General features: G+C 37.1%; 2 protein-coding genes across 2 annotated transcripts in view; one reads left to right on the forward strand and one right to left on the reverse strand.

Moving 5' to 3' along the window:
* Positions 1–20,223, forward strand: part of LOC138712187 (mitogen-activated protein kinase kinase kinase 7-like) — a 166,683-nt gene that overhangs the window by 128,588 nt on the left and 17,872 nt on the right. The gene's annotated exons all lie outside the window — the stretch shown is intronic.
* LOC138712186 (trichohyalin-like) lies at positions 674–19,738 on the reverse strand. Its single transcript, XM_069843687.1, has 5 exons — positions 19,607–19,738; positions 14,901–15,076; positions 6,986–12,314; positions 4,581–4,648; positions 674–2,706 (listed from the first exon to the last, which is right to left on the reverse strand). Exons 1-5 carry the CDS (start codon positions 19,736–19,738, stop codon positions 2,631–2,633), a joined length of 5,781 nt encoding a protein of 1,926 aa, XP_069699788.1. The 3' UTR covers positions 674–2,630.

A 20,223-nucleotide genomic window follows, 5' to 3' on the forward strand; every position in this document is an offset into this window, starting at 1 on the left:
GCTGCAGAGCAAGAATTGTTAGTAGAATATAGTTCAGAAGTTATAAGTGCCAATGGTTTGTTTTTTTGTGTTTAGTTAATTGCTCATCTGTTTTTTCCACATCGAAATGCTGTTGTGTATTAGCATAAGAAACTCACAAGCAAAGATGGAACAGGTCAACAGAGACTAACCCAGCAATTGAAAGAACTCTGGTAGAGAGGTGATATTCCTTGAGTATGACCACAGTCTACTATATACAGTCACGAAGCTTGAGTTTTGAGGGTGCTAGAAACAATAGACTGTGACGGGTCTATTTTGCATTGCCTGTAATGAGGCGATATTAGCGATCCTAGTGGTGAGCAACTATCTAATGTTTGCATATTTACTACGTATTGAGCTTCGCGACTGTATATATTAGACTGTGATATGACTGTCATCCCTTCTCGCCTAGTGTGCCCTAGCATGTTTTGTTTTGCACTGCTCTCTGCATCTCTTAAATTATTGTACTCAGCATCGATGGAGTGTCAGATCTAAAAGATGCGTCTAAATGTTTCAGTAGTACTTTTTTTTTTGTATAAAAGTAATGAGAAAACAATAGTGATAAATTATTTAATTTTATAAGGAACACATAACACCTAGGATTTGGTAAATGTCGAAGTAGGGTCATAAGGAATGTTGTATTTAAATGAGAGACTTGAATTTCCAATGCTGCACTTTAATTATCTAACAATGCAACTACTAGGAAAATACAATAATTGTACATAAAGTAGTACATTACAGCATAAATACAAGCACGTATATACATAATATCACAGGACAGTTTCACAATGTACTCAGTATTGAGAAAGTAAAATATTGTGATTTTTTTTCGTTATAGGAAAATTTTTATATGCTTTTTAAAACTTTTTTTTTTACTTTTCATTATTACACACTCCAAATTTAGAGAGTAGTTCTCATTTTTAAATTTCTTTATGTAGAAAATGGTAACATATTAAAATGTACACTTTCTTAATCGATGTGCATAACCCAGAGACTACCATTTTATTTTTATAAAAATATGTTTGTGATTTTTAAAAAAATAATTTCACTTTTTTTACATAACATAAACCTTGAAGTTCTGATCACCTATTCAAACGTGGTATGTTCGTATGAGAATAGTTGTAGGAGTTCATGGTAAATTTAGTTTTGCTTTCATGATCAGTATGGCCATTTAGCTTCATGATACAAAGAGGACAGAGTCATTGAAGTTGATTCTATTATACTAACATTGAAGTGATTCCAAGACTAACATTTTGCTGGAAGTTGTCCAATATTTGTAAAAGACTATGTAAAAATAGTAAGTCTTGAGCTATATTTGGTATTAGCCTGTTGCCTTTAGTACACTACTGTTAAACCAGTTTCGTGCCTCCCACAAACTAAACAACCTTCAGAAGCTTCGAATATTATTAATGCTACTCGTGTATATTGCCATTGTACTTTTGCCTGAAGCCCTCTTTTACACATGAACAGCAAAGAGTTTTTAAAGTTTTAGATGACTATAATTTATGTTTGCGATAGTGAAGTACTAATTAATAGTATAGTGTTGTGTTAGGATTTTCGAATCATTATGAAATGTGGATGTGAGATGTGGATATCACAATTAATATTTATATTTTTTTCTCTCGATGTGCGTCACAAGTTAGTAAGAACTGAATATCTTATATCAGTTGTAAAATCTGTAGCATTTAATTTAATTTCTCAAAATGAGAATAATATTAAAATTATCATTTTGAAATTTTTTTAGTTTTGAAAAGTGAATAGAGATCCAATCCTTTAATATAGGAGTATTAGGATTCTTTGCTTCAATTAGTGCAGAAAGCAGAGAATTTAATTATAGATTAATGATTTTATATGTTCAATATATTTTTTTTTTTTTTTAGAAATTTGGCAACTTCTTACGTCAGAAACAATGACTGACACCTAAATTGCAGCATGTGACTGAATGGACTCCGACAAGAGGGAAAATTTAAATATATTTTGTGTTGTCAGCGTCTACAATCAATAATGTATAAATAAGAAAGAGGTTACTCATTTTGTGTTTGAAATATAATTTTATTCAATATTAAATTTTTAGAACAATTTTCTAAGTTCTTTGGATATCAATTATTTAAGATTGTTATGAGATGAACTATTGGTCCTACATAGAGATTTGTAATAGATTTGATCAGAAATGTATTTTTCTTGCACTTAAGCAACAGGCCAACTAACTGACAGAAAAGGACTTCTTTTAGAACCAAAATAGATGTAGGTTTTTAAACGAGAACTTTCCTTGCTTTATTGTTGAAATATTTCACCCTGACTTTCCTGTTTTCTTGTATAACATCTAAGAACGAATTAGTACCGGCAACATGCTTTTGGAACTACGTTAACAAGCTTTACAATGAACAATTCACAGCAAAATATTTCATCAGAAATACTTCTAGTTAATTACTGTATCTAAGACTGAATTATCCTTTGGAATTATACTATTAATAATGAATGAACTATTTCTACCAACTACCAGTATGTGGTCAAGTTTTAGTTCAAACTACGTAAGCTTCTATGAGTATTACTGTAAATATAAGTATACATTTAAACAGTCAAGGGTGAACAGATCTTTAAGGTTGTGATCTTCATTTTGTTTTAGTTGATAGTAGCATAAATGCTACTGTGGCACCACCACCTATCACAGCATTTAGCATACCATCCCTGTAAAGATATTGAAAAAGTGGATTATAACACTGTGGTTTTATTGCATAAAAGTGTCATGTGATTTTTTCAAATATTCTGTGTGAAGTACGGAATACTGTTATTAATTGTGATTATACTGGGTGATTATCTGTGAAAGGTGAACATAGTGGAACTCCAGCAGAAGTTTACCCTGGCCTTGGCCGATATTTCGGATGGAGGTGAGCCCAGCCTAATGGGATAAACAGAGTGATGAGGTAACATTGTCTACTAGGAAAGGGAAGATGAAATGGAAAATAATAGGCCTATTATTCTGTTCCTCAACAAGTGTTAATTTATGATTCAAATGTTTATACTGTCAGGAGAATATTTTAAGAGAAATTCCCAAGTGTTCAATTTAAGGTCTTACTATGATTAATAAATTTCGTGAAACGGGTAGTGTTCAAGAAATAAAACGAAAAAGATGACGTGCAGTGCTCACTGTAGAAACTTTGAATGACATTGGACAGTGGCTGGAAAATTTCTCTAAAAAAATCTCTTTGGCATCATTCTCAACAAACGGGAATTTCCTACACTTCTGTACAAGAGGCTTCGATTTTACTTGGGGTAAAAATGTATGAACTTAAAATTGAGTGATCTAGTACTTATGAGCAGATTTTGTGAATGGATTTTGAATAAAGCGCATGGCAAAAAAATTTATCGTAATCTAATTTTGTTTTCGGATGAAATTTAGTTCCACTTACATGGCTGTGTTAACCCTTAAATTCACAAAGTATCCTATAGATACAACAGGTTAATAGGCTATATGCTATAATTTTAATAGAACAATAGAAAAAAAATTGGTAGGAAAATTAAATTTAACCAAAATTTCAGAATAATATAATATTGTACAACATATAAAATATGGACATTGCGATAGTTGTAAGTCTGACACGGTTTAATAAACTAGTGTGAGAAATGAAGTTTTGCCAATTTAAGGGTTAATATGTAAGAATATTTGAATATCTGATGTAATTGCAGTTTTCTTTTCCTAACATATCCGTATTATAAAAAAAATCAGGAGTCACAATGAAATTTTGTATTTACACACATTTAAACTGAAATTGTAATGTAATAGAAGCCGAATGCTGCAAATCCTGTTATATATGTAAGAAATGTGTGAAAAATGAAGGTAGAAAGTAGACAGTTCCAGTATCACATTGCATGATATGAATCTTGTTGCCGACCAGCCAGAAGCATATGCTCTACAGTGCATTAACTCCATGCCATGCTCATGTTTCATAGATAATTTGTTCACTTAAAAGGTAAAAAGGTATCCCCGTAACATGCCATGAAGGCACTTGGGGGGGGGGGCATGGAGGTAGAGCCCCATGGTTTCCATGACCTCGGCACTAGAATGAGGTGGTGTAATCTGTTCACTTAATATATAGAAAGATAACAGTAGGAAATTTAGTTGGAACGTCTGTTTGAAAATTAGGCTATAACATCAACTTTAATTTGTTCTGAATTTTGCTTCAAGATTACGTAATTTGCACAATTACTAATAAAATTGATTTTACTTCATTATTTAATATAATAATTATAGTATAAATTATGAGGGCATGTAGCACGTATGGGCGAATCCAGAAATGCATATAGAGTGTTAGTTTGGCGGCCGGAGGGAAAAAGACCTTTGGGGAGGCCGAGACGTAGATGGGAGGATAATATTAAAATGGATTTGAGGGAGATGGGATGTGATGATAGAGAGTGGATTAATCTTGCACAGGATAGGGACCGATGGCAGGCTTATGTGAGGGCTGCAATGAACCTTCAGGTTCCTTAAAAGCCATTTATAAGTTGTAATATAAATTATGAACAGGATGTGACTTTTAATTACACGAAACCTTAATACCTACCTTGGAGAAGTTTTGGCGGAGTCAAAGAGGGCCAGGCTGTCAGGTACAAGAGCGTAGTTGGAGGAGGGCTGAAAATTGAGACGAACATAGAGTTACTGTAATTAAAATCATGTCATATGTTAGCTGAATTGTCTAGATGTATTTTACTTAGAGAGAAACTGTCAATGGGCTCATGCCGAAGCTTCCCCTCAAATTTTGCACATTCTTACATTTCCACAGCAGACAGACAAATACAAAAGAAAATGACTACCATACTAACTGCCATCTAGTTGTTACCATATGAGATGCACGTGTTCAAACCTGGCCAAAGTCAAAGCATTTTAAAGAGTGATGAAATGTCTAGCATGGCTTTCTCTAGGGGGTAAGTAAACCTGGGAGGCCCGTTTGATATATTTATGGCATGTAAAATAATTCTGTTGCCGATAGAGGGCTGCAGGCAAAAATTTCCAGCCATTTCTCGTCCACGTCGAAATTTGGAAAATCACTATGGACTCATACCAGTGATTTTAGTGCACGTGGACTTGTCCCAACCATAGTACAAATGTAAGAATGCATTAAAGTTTGAATAGTTCCGGCCTTGAGTAGATAGTGCTCATTCAGTTGGCACAGTGCGTTTGGATACATGACTTTATCTCGCATGTCTCATGACAGGGTAGAGATTCATGGAGTTTGGCAACTCAACTACTCTCTACAAGTATGCGACATTGTTTGTTAATGCAGTATTCAAAATAAGTTTTTACAGCCTTACAATTCGTATGGGTGACTAATTTTTTGTCTGTTTGCTGTGAAGAAAAAGTTATGTTTTATTTAACGACGCTCGCAACTGCAGAGGTTATATCAGCGTCGCCAGATGTGCCGGAATTTTGTCCCGCAGGAGTTCTTTTACATGCCAGTAAATCTACTGACATGAGCCTGTCGCATTTAAGCACACTTAAATGCCATCGACCTGGCCCGGGATCGAACCTGCAACCTTGGGCATAGAAGGCCAACACTATACCAACTTGCCAACCAGGTCGACTGCTGTGAAGATCTATGTGCACAGTTACAAGGGTGGTTTCGATATGAGCTCATTAACAGTTCCCTTGCTGTTTCTTACTTTAATAATGCATATTTTCTTAAAGGTCTATGGAGCCAAGAGAGAGAAATACTTGGAAATGGAATGTTTGAGAGACTAAAAGCATCTTTATTGACTGAAAATATCAAGTATGAAATAGCATAGTTAAGATATTATGCAATATTTTTTGCTATTTTTCAGGTATGTTTAAATCATTTCATACATATGACACTGATGATTTGACAGAATAATCTTAATTATAGTGAGTCCCAGCAAATGTTTCCGGTGTTCCTTTCTGTCGACCAGAAGCAGTTCCGCATACTACCAGTACCACTGCTCTTTGCATCCACAAATTCATGGTGCTTCACCATTAAGATATATCACTCCATGTGTTAGCTGTATCATTCTGTCCTTGACAGCCTGCAGCGAAAGCATGGAGTGAGTTAGTTGAGAATAAGTGCAGTTTATTCATTGTGTTGTATTCGGTGCATGAACGTATACACATTTTGAAAACATACTTATAGAAAAAGATATCGTGTGGCAGACAAAGGAAATCTTTAGACAAAAATTTCCTACGTGCCCACTTCTATGTAAGAAAATAATACTAAATTTAATCATTGTGGTAGGAACTTAAAGAAAACATTGGAACAGAAATTGTTCTAGTGCAGAGGAACTGACGCATGAGAATGTTATTTTCTTATGACAATGTGAATTATGTATAACGCAAGTTGGGCGACACTTCCAGTGGCTACTGTGAAGGGGAAGAGTACCGAATATTATTAATCTAATAAAGTACGTAAGTTTTAATCTGGCGAAGTACTGTGAGTGTAGATGCAAACAGCAATAATAGCTTGGGGGGTCCTGTTGCTGGCTGGCTGATAGAACATGGGGCAACGTTTGCTTGTACTCATTATGTATATATAATTGACAATGAATTTTAAGGCTTGTTGAGGTTCCTTTGGTTAATATTGAAACTAGTATCCTATTCTTTATTTATCATCCTCCTATATATGTATGTATATTGTTTTGCAACATTAAGGCTCAAATATAATTGATCTATATTGTTCAAGACAGAATTGAACAATATTTTAACGGATTTCAGTGAGTGCAATGGTACGTTATTTCTTAAGTATGATAAAATTTTCTGTTTCCAGATTAAGTATTAAAATTATGTTTAGTATAATGACTTATCGTGAACTAATATTATATATATATATATATATATATATATATATATATATATACAAATTTAATTTAATCTGTGCTAGAAGTTAAAGAAAAGACAGTATATATTTGTCTTTTCTGGTTAATGAATATATTGCGAAATTAAAGTTTATTATATTACACATACCTTGTCAATGAAGAAACTGTTGAGATGTTCCATTTTGGTTGATAATATTGATGCCACATCATAGTTTTCAACGGATTCTAACATGTTTCCCTTGCATATTGCTAGTGCAGGCCACATTACTGCTAAAGTAGCAAGGAAATTTGTTATATATTCATAAATATTGGCAGACCAGTTGTTTTGCTTTCCCATAAATTGTGAGAGATCAAGATATCCAATAGTATTTTTAACAGTTTCCAATGACAAGCCAGTACCCAGCAATGATTCAGTCTTCAGGGTTGTATTATCTGCAGTAACTAATTGTTTCTGAGATATTTCTAGTTCCTGTTGGGAAGCCTTATTATTTAAGAGATGTCCAGAAGCTAACCTCACATCGAATTTCCTTGATATGGTTTGGAATGTGGGGATTTGGCGTTGAGCTCCGGTAGTTGTTCTTCTAGCCATAGTGTAGTTGGGCAGAGTCTGCCTAACAAATCTGTTTTCATTCATCACACGCCTGGAATTTCGTATAGCTGACAGATGTTCAACAGATGTTCTAGAACTTCTTGTCAACATTAGACGTTCTGTGTATGCTTCTCGTGCATTTCTATAGGAAGACAAACGTTCAGACGAATGCATGGAATCCCTTCGATCTGACAGACGATGTGCAGAAATCCGTGAGTCCCTAACAGTTACTATTTCGTCGTTAGCTGTAATTGATCTTTGATTTGAAAGTCGTTCAGTAGAAGCACTTCTTAGATTTCTTACTGAAACCCTACGTGCCATTGAGCGACTGTCATACCTTTGATTGTATAGGCGTTCACCAGAAATCCTTCTCGATTCCAACACTTCAGATGTTCGTCTTGAGTTTCTTGCAACAGACAAGCGTTCTGTTAGTCTGGTGTTTCTAACAAACGAAAGGTGCACAACTGATGTTCGTCTCGAATCTCTAGAAGCTAAAGCACGTTCAGTTGCTAGTCTGGAATCTCTCCTTGTAGAAAATTGCTCCTCAGATGCGCGGTTATTCCTTGATAAAGTTGAACTTCTGTCACGAGACAATTTGATTTTGGAACGTTCGTCACGTTCTCGGCGATCAGTAGATTTCCCATTAATAATATTACGTCGTTCTGCAGATAGTTTTCGGTCAGCTGCTGCTCTTGAAATTGAATTGTCCAAAGATAGCCTTACATCACGCATTTGGTGGGAACCAATTCGCCTGTCAGAATTCAGTCTCTCACGTGACTGCTTCATATTTCGCCTTTCTTCAGACAACCTAGGAGATGAACGTTGAGATATTAGCCGCATAGAATAGCGACGATCAGCGGAAACACTTCGTGTTGTTCGTCGAATGGCGTTCCTCGTATCGGAATCAAAATGTGTTTTGGAAACAGTCCTTGCTGAACGTCTCTCATTAGAAGTACGAATTCCTTCGAGAGAATTTCTCCTGTAAGATCTCAACTCCGATAAATTTCTATCCTCTGATTGTGATAGCCTTGAGACTGATCTCTGTGCCATTACCCGTTCACTTGCTCGTCGACCTGCCAAAGAAACTGCCCCAGATTCTGTCTGACGACGTTCTGAAGAAAGACTGCGATGAAGTTTGGTATCAGATCTCCGATCAAAGGTTGATCTGATTTTAGCTAATCTTTCTGACGAAGTTCTCCTTGACTCGTCCGGAACAGTCGACATTCTACGTGCTGGAGATGTTGATCGTCTTTCGACTGACGATCTTGTCAAAGTTAAATCACCTAATCTACGTTCAGTCGAAATTCTTTCACTCCTGCTAGTTTCAGAGAGTTTTACAGGCGTTCTTCTAGAAGAAAGCCTTTCGTTTGAATTTCTCCGTGAAGCAGTAAGATCGGACATTCTGCGCTCTGCGGCTAATGATTTCTGAACAGTAAGCCTTTCAGTTGACATTCCGAATGAGCTCCTGCGTTCAAAAGTAATTCTTCTGGAAGACTGATTTTCAGCTGTCATCCTCCGGGTTACGCCTAGTTCGTTTGATCTTCGGGAAACAAGCCTCTCTGTCATCCTCGTCTCCCTGTTGCGATCAGCCCTTACGGCCGTCCTAGAACCGCGATGATTAAGCGCTACTTCAGAAGACCGTCGACGTTCGGGAGAGACACTTCGGGTTGTTCTTCGGATGGTGTTCCTTCGTTCAGAATCAAGCCTCGTTTCCGAGATACTTCTTGTGAAACGTCGTTCTGCAGAGTTGAGAGAGTTTCTTCTGTATGTTCTTTGATCTGATACTCTCCTTTCATCGAATTGGTTTTTTATTGAATGTAATTGTCGCTCAGAATTCAAACGTTCACTTGAACGTCGGTTAGCTAAGGATCTCTCCGTTGTAGACGCTTTTCTGGATTCCGTCTGGCGGCGGTAAGAAGAAATATCTACTGATTTACGTTCATCATTAATCGTAGACTTATATCGCACATCAGAAACTCTTTGTGATGACGTTATTCTTGCAGACGATAGTGCTGTAGATTCGCGACGGTCAACTGATATTCGGCTTTCAGGGGAAACACTGCGCGTAGTGCGTCGAATGGTGTTTCTTTGTTCAACATCAAGCCTTGTATCCGAAATAGATCTTGTCAATCTTCGTCCTGCGGAGTTGTGCAGTTCATCAAGGGAGTTTCTCCTGTAGGATCTCTGACCAGAGAGTTTTCGGTCATTCAGGGACATCCTTCTTGAATTCAATTTCCGGTCAGTGTTCGAAGATCGACTAACAGAAAATCTCCCCGTTGGCATTACTGCTCTTGATAATGATGAGGCTCTTGATTCGCGACGATCAACTGATATTCTACTTTCTGTGGAGACGCTTCGTGTAGTTCGTCGAACAGTGCTTCTTTGCTCAGCATCAATCCTTGTTTTCGAAATAGTCCTTGTCAGGCGTCGTTCAGCAGAGTTATACATTTCGCGAAGAGAGTTTCTTGTATGCGATCTTTGACCTGAGAGTTTTCTTTCTTCTGTGGATATTCTCCGTGAATTAAATTGTCGTTCGGAACTCTGACGTTCAATTGAACGTCTGTTTGGCAGAGTTCTTTCGGTTATCACAGAAACTCTCCTGGATTCCACTTTTCGGTGGTAATCCGGAAGGACACGATTATCAATTAGCTGCTTTTCAGCGACCTTTCCAGACCGCACATCTGATACTCTTTCTGATGACATTCTGGTGTTTGAAGGGGGCATTGTCCTGGATTCGCGACGATCAACTGATACTCGACGTTCAGGAGAGACGCTTCGAGTAGTTCGCCGAACGGTGTTTCTTTGTTCAGCACCGAGTCTTGCTTCCGAAACACTCCTAGTTAATCGTCGTTCTACAGAATTGCGTGTTTCTTGAAGAGAATTCCTTTTGAAGGATCGCTGACTTGAGATTCGTCGTTCTTCCACTTGGTTTCTCCGTGAACTTAACTGCCGTTCAGAGTCCAGACGCTCATTTGAACGTCGGTTTGGTTGGAATCTGTCAGTTCCCACAGAAACTTGCCTCGATTCTTTCTGTCGGCGATAAGATGGAAGTTCTCTCGCATCAGCTAATTTCCTTTCAACGACTACTCTAGATCGCATATTGGAGACTCTTTCTAACGATGACATTCTTGCAGGTGAAAGTGCGTGAGATTCGCGACGTTCAATGGATGCTTGGAAAGACACTGTGCGCTCAGGGGAGATACTTTGGATTGTGCGTCGAATACTGTTTCTGCTTTGAGAATCAAGATTTGATTCTGAAATACTCCTTGAAAAGCGACTTCGTTCTGCGGTACGTGATTCAGGAAGTGAGTTTCTCCTGAACGATCGCTGCTCTATGTTAGCTTGACGTCGACTAAGAGATGCCCGTTCAGTTGCCTTGCTCGTAATAGAATTTCTCCTAAATTCATTGGAGCGACGATCTCGAGAAAGGCGAATTTCAAGCAATTCCCGATCAGCGGATATTCTTGTTGAAGATCGTATTTCATGACCTCTCTCCGACGAAAGTGTTCTAGAATCGCGACGATCAATTGATCCTTGGGAATAAACACGGCGTTCAGGAGAGACACTTCTTGTAGTGCGTCGGATAGCATTCCTTCTTTCAGCATCATGTCTTATCTCTGAAATTCTTCTAATGGATAGTCGTTCTTCGTAACTTCGCTTGTTATCAAGAGAGTTTCTCCTGTAAGACCTTTGTTCCGAAGCGTTTCTTTGTTCTGAAAGAGTTTTCCTTGAAGTTGATCGTCGTTCGGAGTTGAGACGCTCATTTGAATGACGATTGATCTGCCCCTCCATATTTCTGTAATTGGCCTGGCGACGGTAAGATGAAGGATTGTCGGAAACTCGAATATCTGCATCTTTCCTTTCAGAAGATGTTCTAGATGAGACTGGAATTACAGAAACCCTTTCTGCAGACATCGTTCGACGAGCAAACCTTATATCAGATCGCCGTTCATTTTGAGTTCGCCTCGAAATTTCATGATCAGTCATCCTACGTTCTGGTGACGTTCTGCGGGTTGATTGACTATCTACTGACATTTCTCTAGACTCAGCCATTCTACGTTCTGATGCAATCCTATGCGTAGACTGCCTTTCAGTTAGTCTTCTATTTCCATCCGATTCCGTGAGTTTGCGTTGTAGAGATGTTCTTCGAGTTGACTGTCTTTCTGGAGATGTTCTTCTTGAAATTTCAACAGTTGACATTCTACGTTCAATTGTTTTCTGATGAAGTCTTTCAGTTGATGTTCTCCTTGTGTCGTCAGTGTTAGCGTATGTTCGCTCTGTTGATGTCCTTCGAATAGACAGTCTCTCTGTAGCGATTCTTCTGGATACATCTCTTTCAGAGCTCCTGCGTTCGGAAGTAGTTCTGCTTGGAGATTGCCTTTCTGCCAGCCTTTTTGTCACGTCCAAAGTTGAGACTCTTCGAGAGAGAAATCTTTCAGCTGTCCTTCTATTGACGTCACGTTCTGATGACCTTGAATTCCGTTCAGGAGAAGTTCTTGAGGCAGTCAGACTATTGCGGGAAGCCGACAACGTCCTCCTGTCTGCCGAAACTTGACTTTCTACAGATTTAGGTACTTCCTCGGAGACATGATGCCTTTTCAGGGACCTGTACTTCACTTCTCTCGGAGCGTAGATCTTAGGCGTTGATGCACTCTGGTCTTTTGAACGAGCAGCCAAGAGCCTTCTAGCGTACCGTGTGGCTGGCTTAGGGCGTCCGTCGCTGTCGTCCGAGGGCCGCTGTGTCATCGAGCAAGTATTCTCCAGTTTGAACACTTCCGAAGTGGAACAAGTAGCGTGGTGTTCGTTGTCCGGTGGGTCAGGCCTAGTCATCTTCGTTTGAACATTCCGGTGGTTGGTGCATCCTCCGTCCCCTGGATCTTCCGGAGGACTGTGGAAGAAATAACATCCCTGCCATCATTCGTGTGTACAAAATTGGAATTATAATACGCCTAGAGACGAGTTAGATTTATCCTGAACATTTCAGTCCAAATAACCCTCAGTGTTTACTTGTTTAATAGCAGTGGAATGAAATTAATATTAAGCAACCCAGAACCATAATTATTTTCAGAAACTGGCATTATCTTCCTGAATTTATTAAATCAAATACCTAATTAGTATCTTTTGAGGTTTAATTACTGTCCTTCATAGATTACACGAGAGTCTATGTCCTTTTTTTAGGCCATAGTCAGTTTCTGGAATTTTCATCATTGTCCTTTGCTATGATTATGTTTTCTAAGAATGCAATGTTCCACTAACCATCTCACTAATGATGATGTTAAATTTGTTAATTTAACAACTTTTATAACTTCTCTGTGTTTAACAATAATGAAACGTTTATGGTAATTTACCTTAGTGATTAGTTTCGACGTTACTTTACGCCATTTTAAAATTTCTGGTTCTGCCGAAACTAATTACTAAAATGAAGTACCACAACAGTCTCACTAACTAAGACAGTGAAGTTATAAAAGTTTAACATTATCATTAGTGATATGCAAGTGTCAAACGTCTGTGAGAAAGAATGAATAAGTATCTGTTAAGTACGGTAAATAATTTCAGACTGATCTAGATATTTTGAATCTCGATTGTTGGTGGTGCCTATTTTCTATTTGGTGTTTTTTCCATCCATGATTCTAACTAGAGATCTTAACAGTATTCGAACGATGACAGAAAATTTATTGGACGAATAGTAAAAAGCATATCGTGACCTACTTTGAGCATAGTTTCTGATTTTATTAGAGTAACAGATTGTTGTAATTTCCATAACATTTCTGGAGCCTTCGTATTTTTCTGCCGAATTAGTAGTGAAGGTTTTCTTTGTAATTGAATGGCCGTAACTTGAAATTCGAATTACGAATTCCAGGATTGTCGACTAATTGTCCACTTATTGTTAGTCTTCAAACTAACACAGTTCGCACTTTTGCATAATTTAAGTGCAATTTACTAGGTTTAAGGGAGCACTATAGAGACAATTGTCTACATTTTTCGAGATAACAGCTTTCATTTTGGTATACATGTGTATCTTAGCAACCTATAAGACTTATCAAAATTAGACTTTCATCACACATTTACTTTTTCAGTTATTCATTTTTTTAAGAAAGAGGCAGATTTGAAAAATTCTACTCTTAATACAAATTTCATTCAATCATTTTTAATGTTTTTATACAACACCACTACTATGTTAGGAAGAGAAGTGTGTATTCATTTTTTAAATAATTCCAGATTACAGAGAGAAAAGTTTGTGAAGTAACCACATTTTTTAAAATTCCTTTGTTTATGCCATATAGGGCTAAATTTTTATCTTTTAAAAGTTTGACAGAAAAAAATTATTAAGTGTAACAATAATAATAATAATAATAATAATAATAATAATAATTTATTTTAGCTGGCAGAGTTAAGGCCGTAAGGTCTTCTCTTCCACTCAACCAGCAAAAAGTATAGTGAATACACAGAAAATAATTCAGACTCTTAGCTACAAAATTGTAGAATCCTTAATGATTTGGATGAAGAAAAATGCAAGCAGTAATATAGCGGAGAAAAATGACATTACCGTTGATACTACAAGAGTGCGTACCTTTGAATGAATGAATAGCCAATTTGTCCCTGAAGGGCTAAGGCCTCCGCTTGCCAGGGGTAGCTCGGTAAGACTCACGCGGGGAGCTATTGAGCTATTCCCCGTAAGTGGGCGTACCTTTATTGACCTTTAATTATGACGTAAGGAGGAGACTTTCCAATCGTCTTACACGCTTGAACTTTGGACACATTTACAGTAGGATGTTAGGAACGATTTATTGTAGAGAGAGGGAGAAATAAGTTTTTGTCCTAAAATACCATTTTTTCTCTATAGGCCTCCCTTAAGAATCTTAAGGATATGTTCTTTATTTATATTAAATATTCTTCAATCTCGGGTCTTGCTATACCATTCTAGTTTTCTTCTTAACAAGTATTAAATGTTTTATTTAATGATATTTTCAACTGAAGAAGTTAATCAGCGTCAGAATTTAACATATCATAAATGGTCTATAAATTTTGCCTGAAGCCAGCTATCAAGGAGAAGATACTTACGCGTGCCGTGTGCAAGTTGAGCCTTTTAAATTTACTTCCTTCCCGAAGGAAACTATGTAAAGATTATATTATAAAGTCCTTCGTCGGCAGGACTCGAACCCGCGAGCCTGGGAAGCAAAGTCTAGCACAACGACGGGGAATAGCCTCTCTCAGAGAACAACTTCTCCCGCTACCTTAGTTGCTGTTGTACGTAGGTACTCGTGCTGACTGATCTTTTACAAAACGAGTTCCCCGTCTCTAGTATGGCATGAATTAAAACTTGTCCCTTCGAACTGTAACACGTTGTTTATGTCTGTCTGTCTCTCTTGCTCTGCCATAGTTCTAGCGGAGTTTACCCTATTCTCTTATTTGGTCTTCCTGCCCAAGACAACATAAGTTGATTGACAAGCCCTCTAGGGCAGGCGGAACTTACCTTGCGCAATGTTCCAACACTTGCAGCTGATATGAGGACTCCAAGCCGCGGTCTGGCTGGCCACGCGACATCTCGGCTAGGATGGGACAAGAGAGATAGAGGAGTAGGAACCCGATGTGGGCCAGGCAGTGAGCCGGCAAGATCTTCAGACGGGTCTTTCGCATGGTGAGAGTTTCCTGTATTAATAAATACGTACATCACTGCTTAAATTTCCAACTTCTTTACCGTGTTAATGTTTAGGATTTACCTTACAAGGCTTATGCGGAGACTAGGTGGAAGGCAGATTTTTTAAAATCAGTTTTATAAAGTACGATCGAAAAGTCTCTCCGCAGCTCTATTAGTTCTAGTAACCCTAAAATACAATCGTGTAGAAAGTTGGTACTCCCCCATTCATTCCGGTTTGACAATTTCACACTCCCAGTTCATCATATGCTTAGCGACCAGTGCTGCCATTTGAATTCCCTACCAAATACACTTAAATTCTCTGCCGAGTGGATTCTCAGCTACACAAGCACTGCGGAGAGACTTCTCGATCGCATTGTATAAGTGTTAAAAGTGTATATAGAAAAATAAAGAATAAATACATCTACAGATATTCATCCTGGCATCAGTGTTGTAAGCTCCCATATCTAACTACAGTAAATGTACTGAATAACATGCTTGTTATCTCCGGAATCCACAATTTATATCTGATTTCAAGGCGGACCCAGGACGATAGATTTTTAAGTTAAATAGGTATGATATTATGACTTAAGGACACTTTAAAGTACAGAAGTGATCAGAGGATTCTTTGATGACAAAACGACGTGGTGGAATGAGCGTGACAAAAGAAACTGAAATACTATGAGAAACCTTATCCGAAACCCTTCGTGTCTACTAAAATTCTGCTAGAATTGAACCCCGACTCATTTCCTGAGAAGTGCAATCCAACTAGACAACATCTGTGTATTTGCGAGATGAAAAATTTAGTATAGGTCTCGAAAGAGATGGAGAAATTAGAAGTGCCTACTGTATTATCTCTCTCTCACTTGTCTTTCACCTTCTTAAATATAAAGAAGTTGTACCTGTTCTAGACATTGTAGACTGTTTTTTTCTGCGAGTTTATAGAAACTATACACACCCAAAAGTCCACTTTCTTAAACGTCTTCACATTCAGGGTAGAATTAATATAACTATACAAATTTTAACAGCCTAATCCTTGGATAGAGTACAACAAAAATTCTAATGCCATATTAGTCCCAAATGAATATTTTCCTTAGAAAAAATAAATTTTCCCAATGTTAACATTGCTTTACTCGATAAGTAGGGCCTACTATCGGTACGATTCTGATTTTTACTTTTAACATTAGAAAAACTAATTCATCCTCTTGCAGCTTTGAAATAAAATGGACGGTTTTCTTGCAAATTAAATTAAACGATTAACATGTATAGTTATTTCCTATCCTTTTGCAGCTTTGAAATAAAATGGACGGTTTTCTTGCAAATTAAATAAAACGATTAACATGTATAGTTATTTCCTATCATTAAGAAGTCTGGCAATCCTACTGCAGTGGCTAAGATACGGAATGTTACTATTCAGACTTGTGTTCGTGTGTATTCGTAGGTGAGCCGACTATGCGCTGTTGCCAAACTACACAGATTTTTAGAATAATTTTTTATTTAACCATGCATTTAATTAAAAACATAATATATTTTTTTATTTATTTTAATGTATTCTAGTGACCCTTCAATCTTCACAGTTATATTACTTTCATCTTGTATAAGACATCTCGCGTTTACTTAAGCCTATATGTTTCTAAGGCAGCGATGTAAAGTCAAATATGTACAGGTACAGACAAGGACTTCAAGGGATACGCGTGTTATTTTTTTCTTGAAACCAAACGCAGGAAAGCTAGGCTACGTCCATATAGCTTAGAACTGTGCGCAAGATTGAGTGCGGAAGTTAAGTACCAAATTAGCAACGACTAGAAATAAAGAGAACGTACAAAGGGTTTCTTTTCAGAATTTAATGCTGTGTTTTATGAATTTGGAAAGAAAATGATGCTCCGTGTATGTTATGCGAAAAAGTGTTGCTTATAAGAAAAACAGTATTAAAAGGTACCTATATAAATTATAAATATAATTCAAGTGCAGATGGGTTTAAACCGCACTGAATTAACTATCCCGCGCCGTAGTTGTGTGGTGTAAGGCATAATGCGTTGGTCTGGCGATGTTGAATGAGGACTAGTTAGTCATATAGTGAAAGAAATTATCTCATGATATTTCGGCCATTGTATGAGATCGGTGTCCGTCCAGCATGGTGAAGAATTTTTGGAACTTCATTGAATAGCGGAATCCGATTTCAGAAGCCAGCTGTAACGGTTTGTGGGATCATCTTGCCGACCACACGTTACTTCCTACTAATTGGATGATCGTTCACATAAGCTGAGACATATGGACGTGAGGCTAGCAGCCGGTCGTCCTTGAGCATCCATCGACTGTTATGACACGAATTTAAGTTTTTTTTTTTAAATTTATTATTAGAATTAATTGGAGACTAAGCTTTGAAACGTTACTTAATTAAAACAAATATTAGAATTTTATAATTTCACACAAGGGAAAAAAGATAGTCAACTGTACATTAAATATTACAAATATACACAATTTAACAACTTGCAATTATTAACAGTTGTTATTATATTGTCTTCTATAAAAGTTGAATATTGACTCATAGATCGAATTTTCGGATTTATTTTAACAAATCCCTTGTGTTATGTGTTTTTTTTTATGAAATTTTCTAAAGGCAGGCTCGTTTGTCTGCTCATCCGGAGATGCACTCGAGTTTGGGTTCGATTTCCGTTTGGACTGATTCACTGGTTTGGCTGTTTCCCCGAGGTTTCTCCCAACCTTAAGGCGAATCTCGCCAAATAACATTTTCCCAACACCAATTTTATCGACATTAAATAACCTAGTAGTTGATACAGCGTCATTAAATAATTAAAGAAAAAACTTATTTACTGTTTACTGAAATTATAAAATTGCATTGTTCATTTATTAACTGTACGTTGCTTCACTCAGAATAAAATTCTTCATTATAAACGAAAAATAAACTACTACTGCACTAAAATTCTCTGAAATAAAAATTTTGTATATGTGTTTTTATATCCATGAACAGTGTGTTGGCATGAAGTATTACTTTCGTTCTGGTTTTTTATATAGCTGAATTAAAAAACTAACACTTGGGGGCGGCAGCACATTGAAAACCAGAACCGACCAACTGATTACTGACTTCGCGTCCACATGCCTCAGCAGAGATGAACGATCACCCAATCAGTAGGGAGTTTTGTGTGGTTAGCACGATTACCTCCATCGTTATTGCTGGCTTTTAGGACCGGATGTTGGCTACATGTCGTAGCTCCCGGAATTAACCACGATGCTAGGTGGGCACCGGTCCCATACAATGACCGAAATTTCATGAGAGAATTCTCCCCCTATGTGGACCCGAACCAGCGCGTATTGCATAACGCTTGTCCAGGCATGATTCTTAGACCTCGCAGCTACGGCACGGGATTAGCTGCTTTGGTGTATGTATTGAATAAAAATAACAAAGTACATCAAATCAAATAAGTAGATTTTGAGTGAATAAATGTTGATGATAGGCCCTATGTATTCATTTTAACATGAATTAAAAGTGACTTTTTAAATGTTGAATAACGTTATTAATCGAGAGTCACTAGAATGAAACTGACAGATTTTCGCGTAACACTCCATCTTTGAATGCTATTAACTTAATACCTATGGCGTATTTACAGGATCATGTTACATGTAAGGTCTATATCAAAGAACATAGACCGATCTATCCAAAAATAATGTTTATTTAATTCCCATAATAAAATTGTAGTTGTTTAAGCAATGACCCAAAAACATATATCATCTTTAATTTTTGTAGACTTTGAACCGTTTACTGCCGCTTAATCGTAAAAGGTGGATCAGAACATATTGCGAGTGAAATACGTTAATGAATGCGACCTTTTAAAAATTCAGTCCGCTTTGATAGATTTATTACGGTTTGGGATAGGACTACTTTTTTGTCTGAAAAATCTATCGTTCTCCGTTAGGCTTGAACTCGCTACACTGCGGTCCAGAAACAAGTAGGCCGCCGAAGAGAATAAATTACTAAAATTATAAGTTGAAACTCATATATTCCCTTCACTTTTATTGTGATTTAGAATTTTAAAAGGGGAGACATTCGAATATATTTTAGAAAATTTCTATCCTCGGGAAAATCGCAAGGACCCTATTGAAACAGATCCAAAGGTCAAATGTTTACTAGCGACCATTCTGATGCAACTAGAGAACTTTTGAGATATAATTTCCATTTAATTCACTCATTAAAATTATTAATCTTAAAACAAATTTAATTTTAATTAAGTGCAAGAATTGTGACAATTGTTACATAACATATTGAGTATACAAATTTTGATAAATACTGGAGAGCAATGGGAATTCAAAGAAATTAATGTAGTCTGTATACTAACGAAAAATGCACTCATGGACTTGAACAGTTTTAGGAAAATATCAATAGAATACGTATCTATATTATATTCACAAATTTCTCACTAACCAGTACAGTTTGTTTCCGTCTTTAACAATTCTAACAAAATTTGAAGTGTTGAATTCAAAATGTAACAAACTAATGCGCGATTAGTGTACCCACTAAGTCTTACCTCGGTTGTAGCTCTGTAGATGTGTTGCTCTGGAAGAGGCGAAGTAGTGGTAGTCTTCCTCAACTGCAGCTTCCAGAAGACAACTTGAATTTTCCAAGCAAAGGTCCTGGTATTTATACAGAATCCTCTCATGTTCTGCGCAGTTTCAGCGGATATAAACCGCGAAACCGTTTTTTACAAAATTATTGGCATCTGTTGCACCACATTAACCCCAGTGCTCAGTTTATGTCGAGGATGAAATAAGGTATATTTTATTGTCATTAATAATTATTACATGATTAAATTCAGTGTAATGTCAATATGCGAAAGTAATATTACGCCAAATCTAGGAACTGCCATTCTCAAGAGTATGGCGCAAAAGTGGGTTGTGCCCATAATTCAATTTCTAGTCAATGTGAAATACAGGAGAGGCAGATTGTGGGGTTGTTAGCGAGTAATCAATGGTCTATTCCACACTTGGGGGGATACATAACCATGTTAGCAGTTCTTATCTCCGTCAACCACACTTCGTGTCGCGTAAAGCGGTCACGCTCAACAAAATGGAAGCCATTCTGCGTACAACATCGCCCAACCCACTTTCGTTTCGCTCGTCTTTTCCAAACTAATCCATTTTCCTA

Source organism: Periplaneta americana, chromosome 13 (assembly GCF_040183065.1).
Source record: "Periplaneta americana isolate PAMFEO1 chromosome 13, P.americana_PAMFEO1_priV1, whole genome shotgun sequence".
Lineage (NCBI taxonomy): Eukaryota > Metazoa > Arthropoda > Insecta > Blattodea > Blattidae > Periplaneta > Periplaneta americana.

Coding starts and splice junctions, on each gene's coding strand:
- LOC138712186 (XM_069843687.1), bottom strand. CDS start 19,738: ATGAGAGGATTCTGTATAAATACCAGGACCTTTGCTTGGAAAATTCAA. Junction 12,315..14,900: donor GTGTTGGAACATTGCGCAAG/GTAAGTTCCGCC, acceptor TTTCTTCCACAG/TCCTCCGGAAGATCCAGGGG. Junction 2,707..4,580: donor TCCGCCAAAACTTCTCCAAG/GTAGGTATTAAG, acceptor ATATCTTTACAG/GGATGGTATGCTAAATGCTG.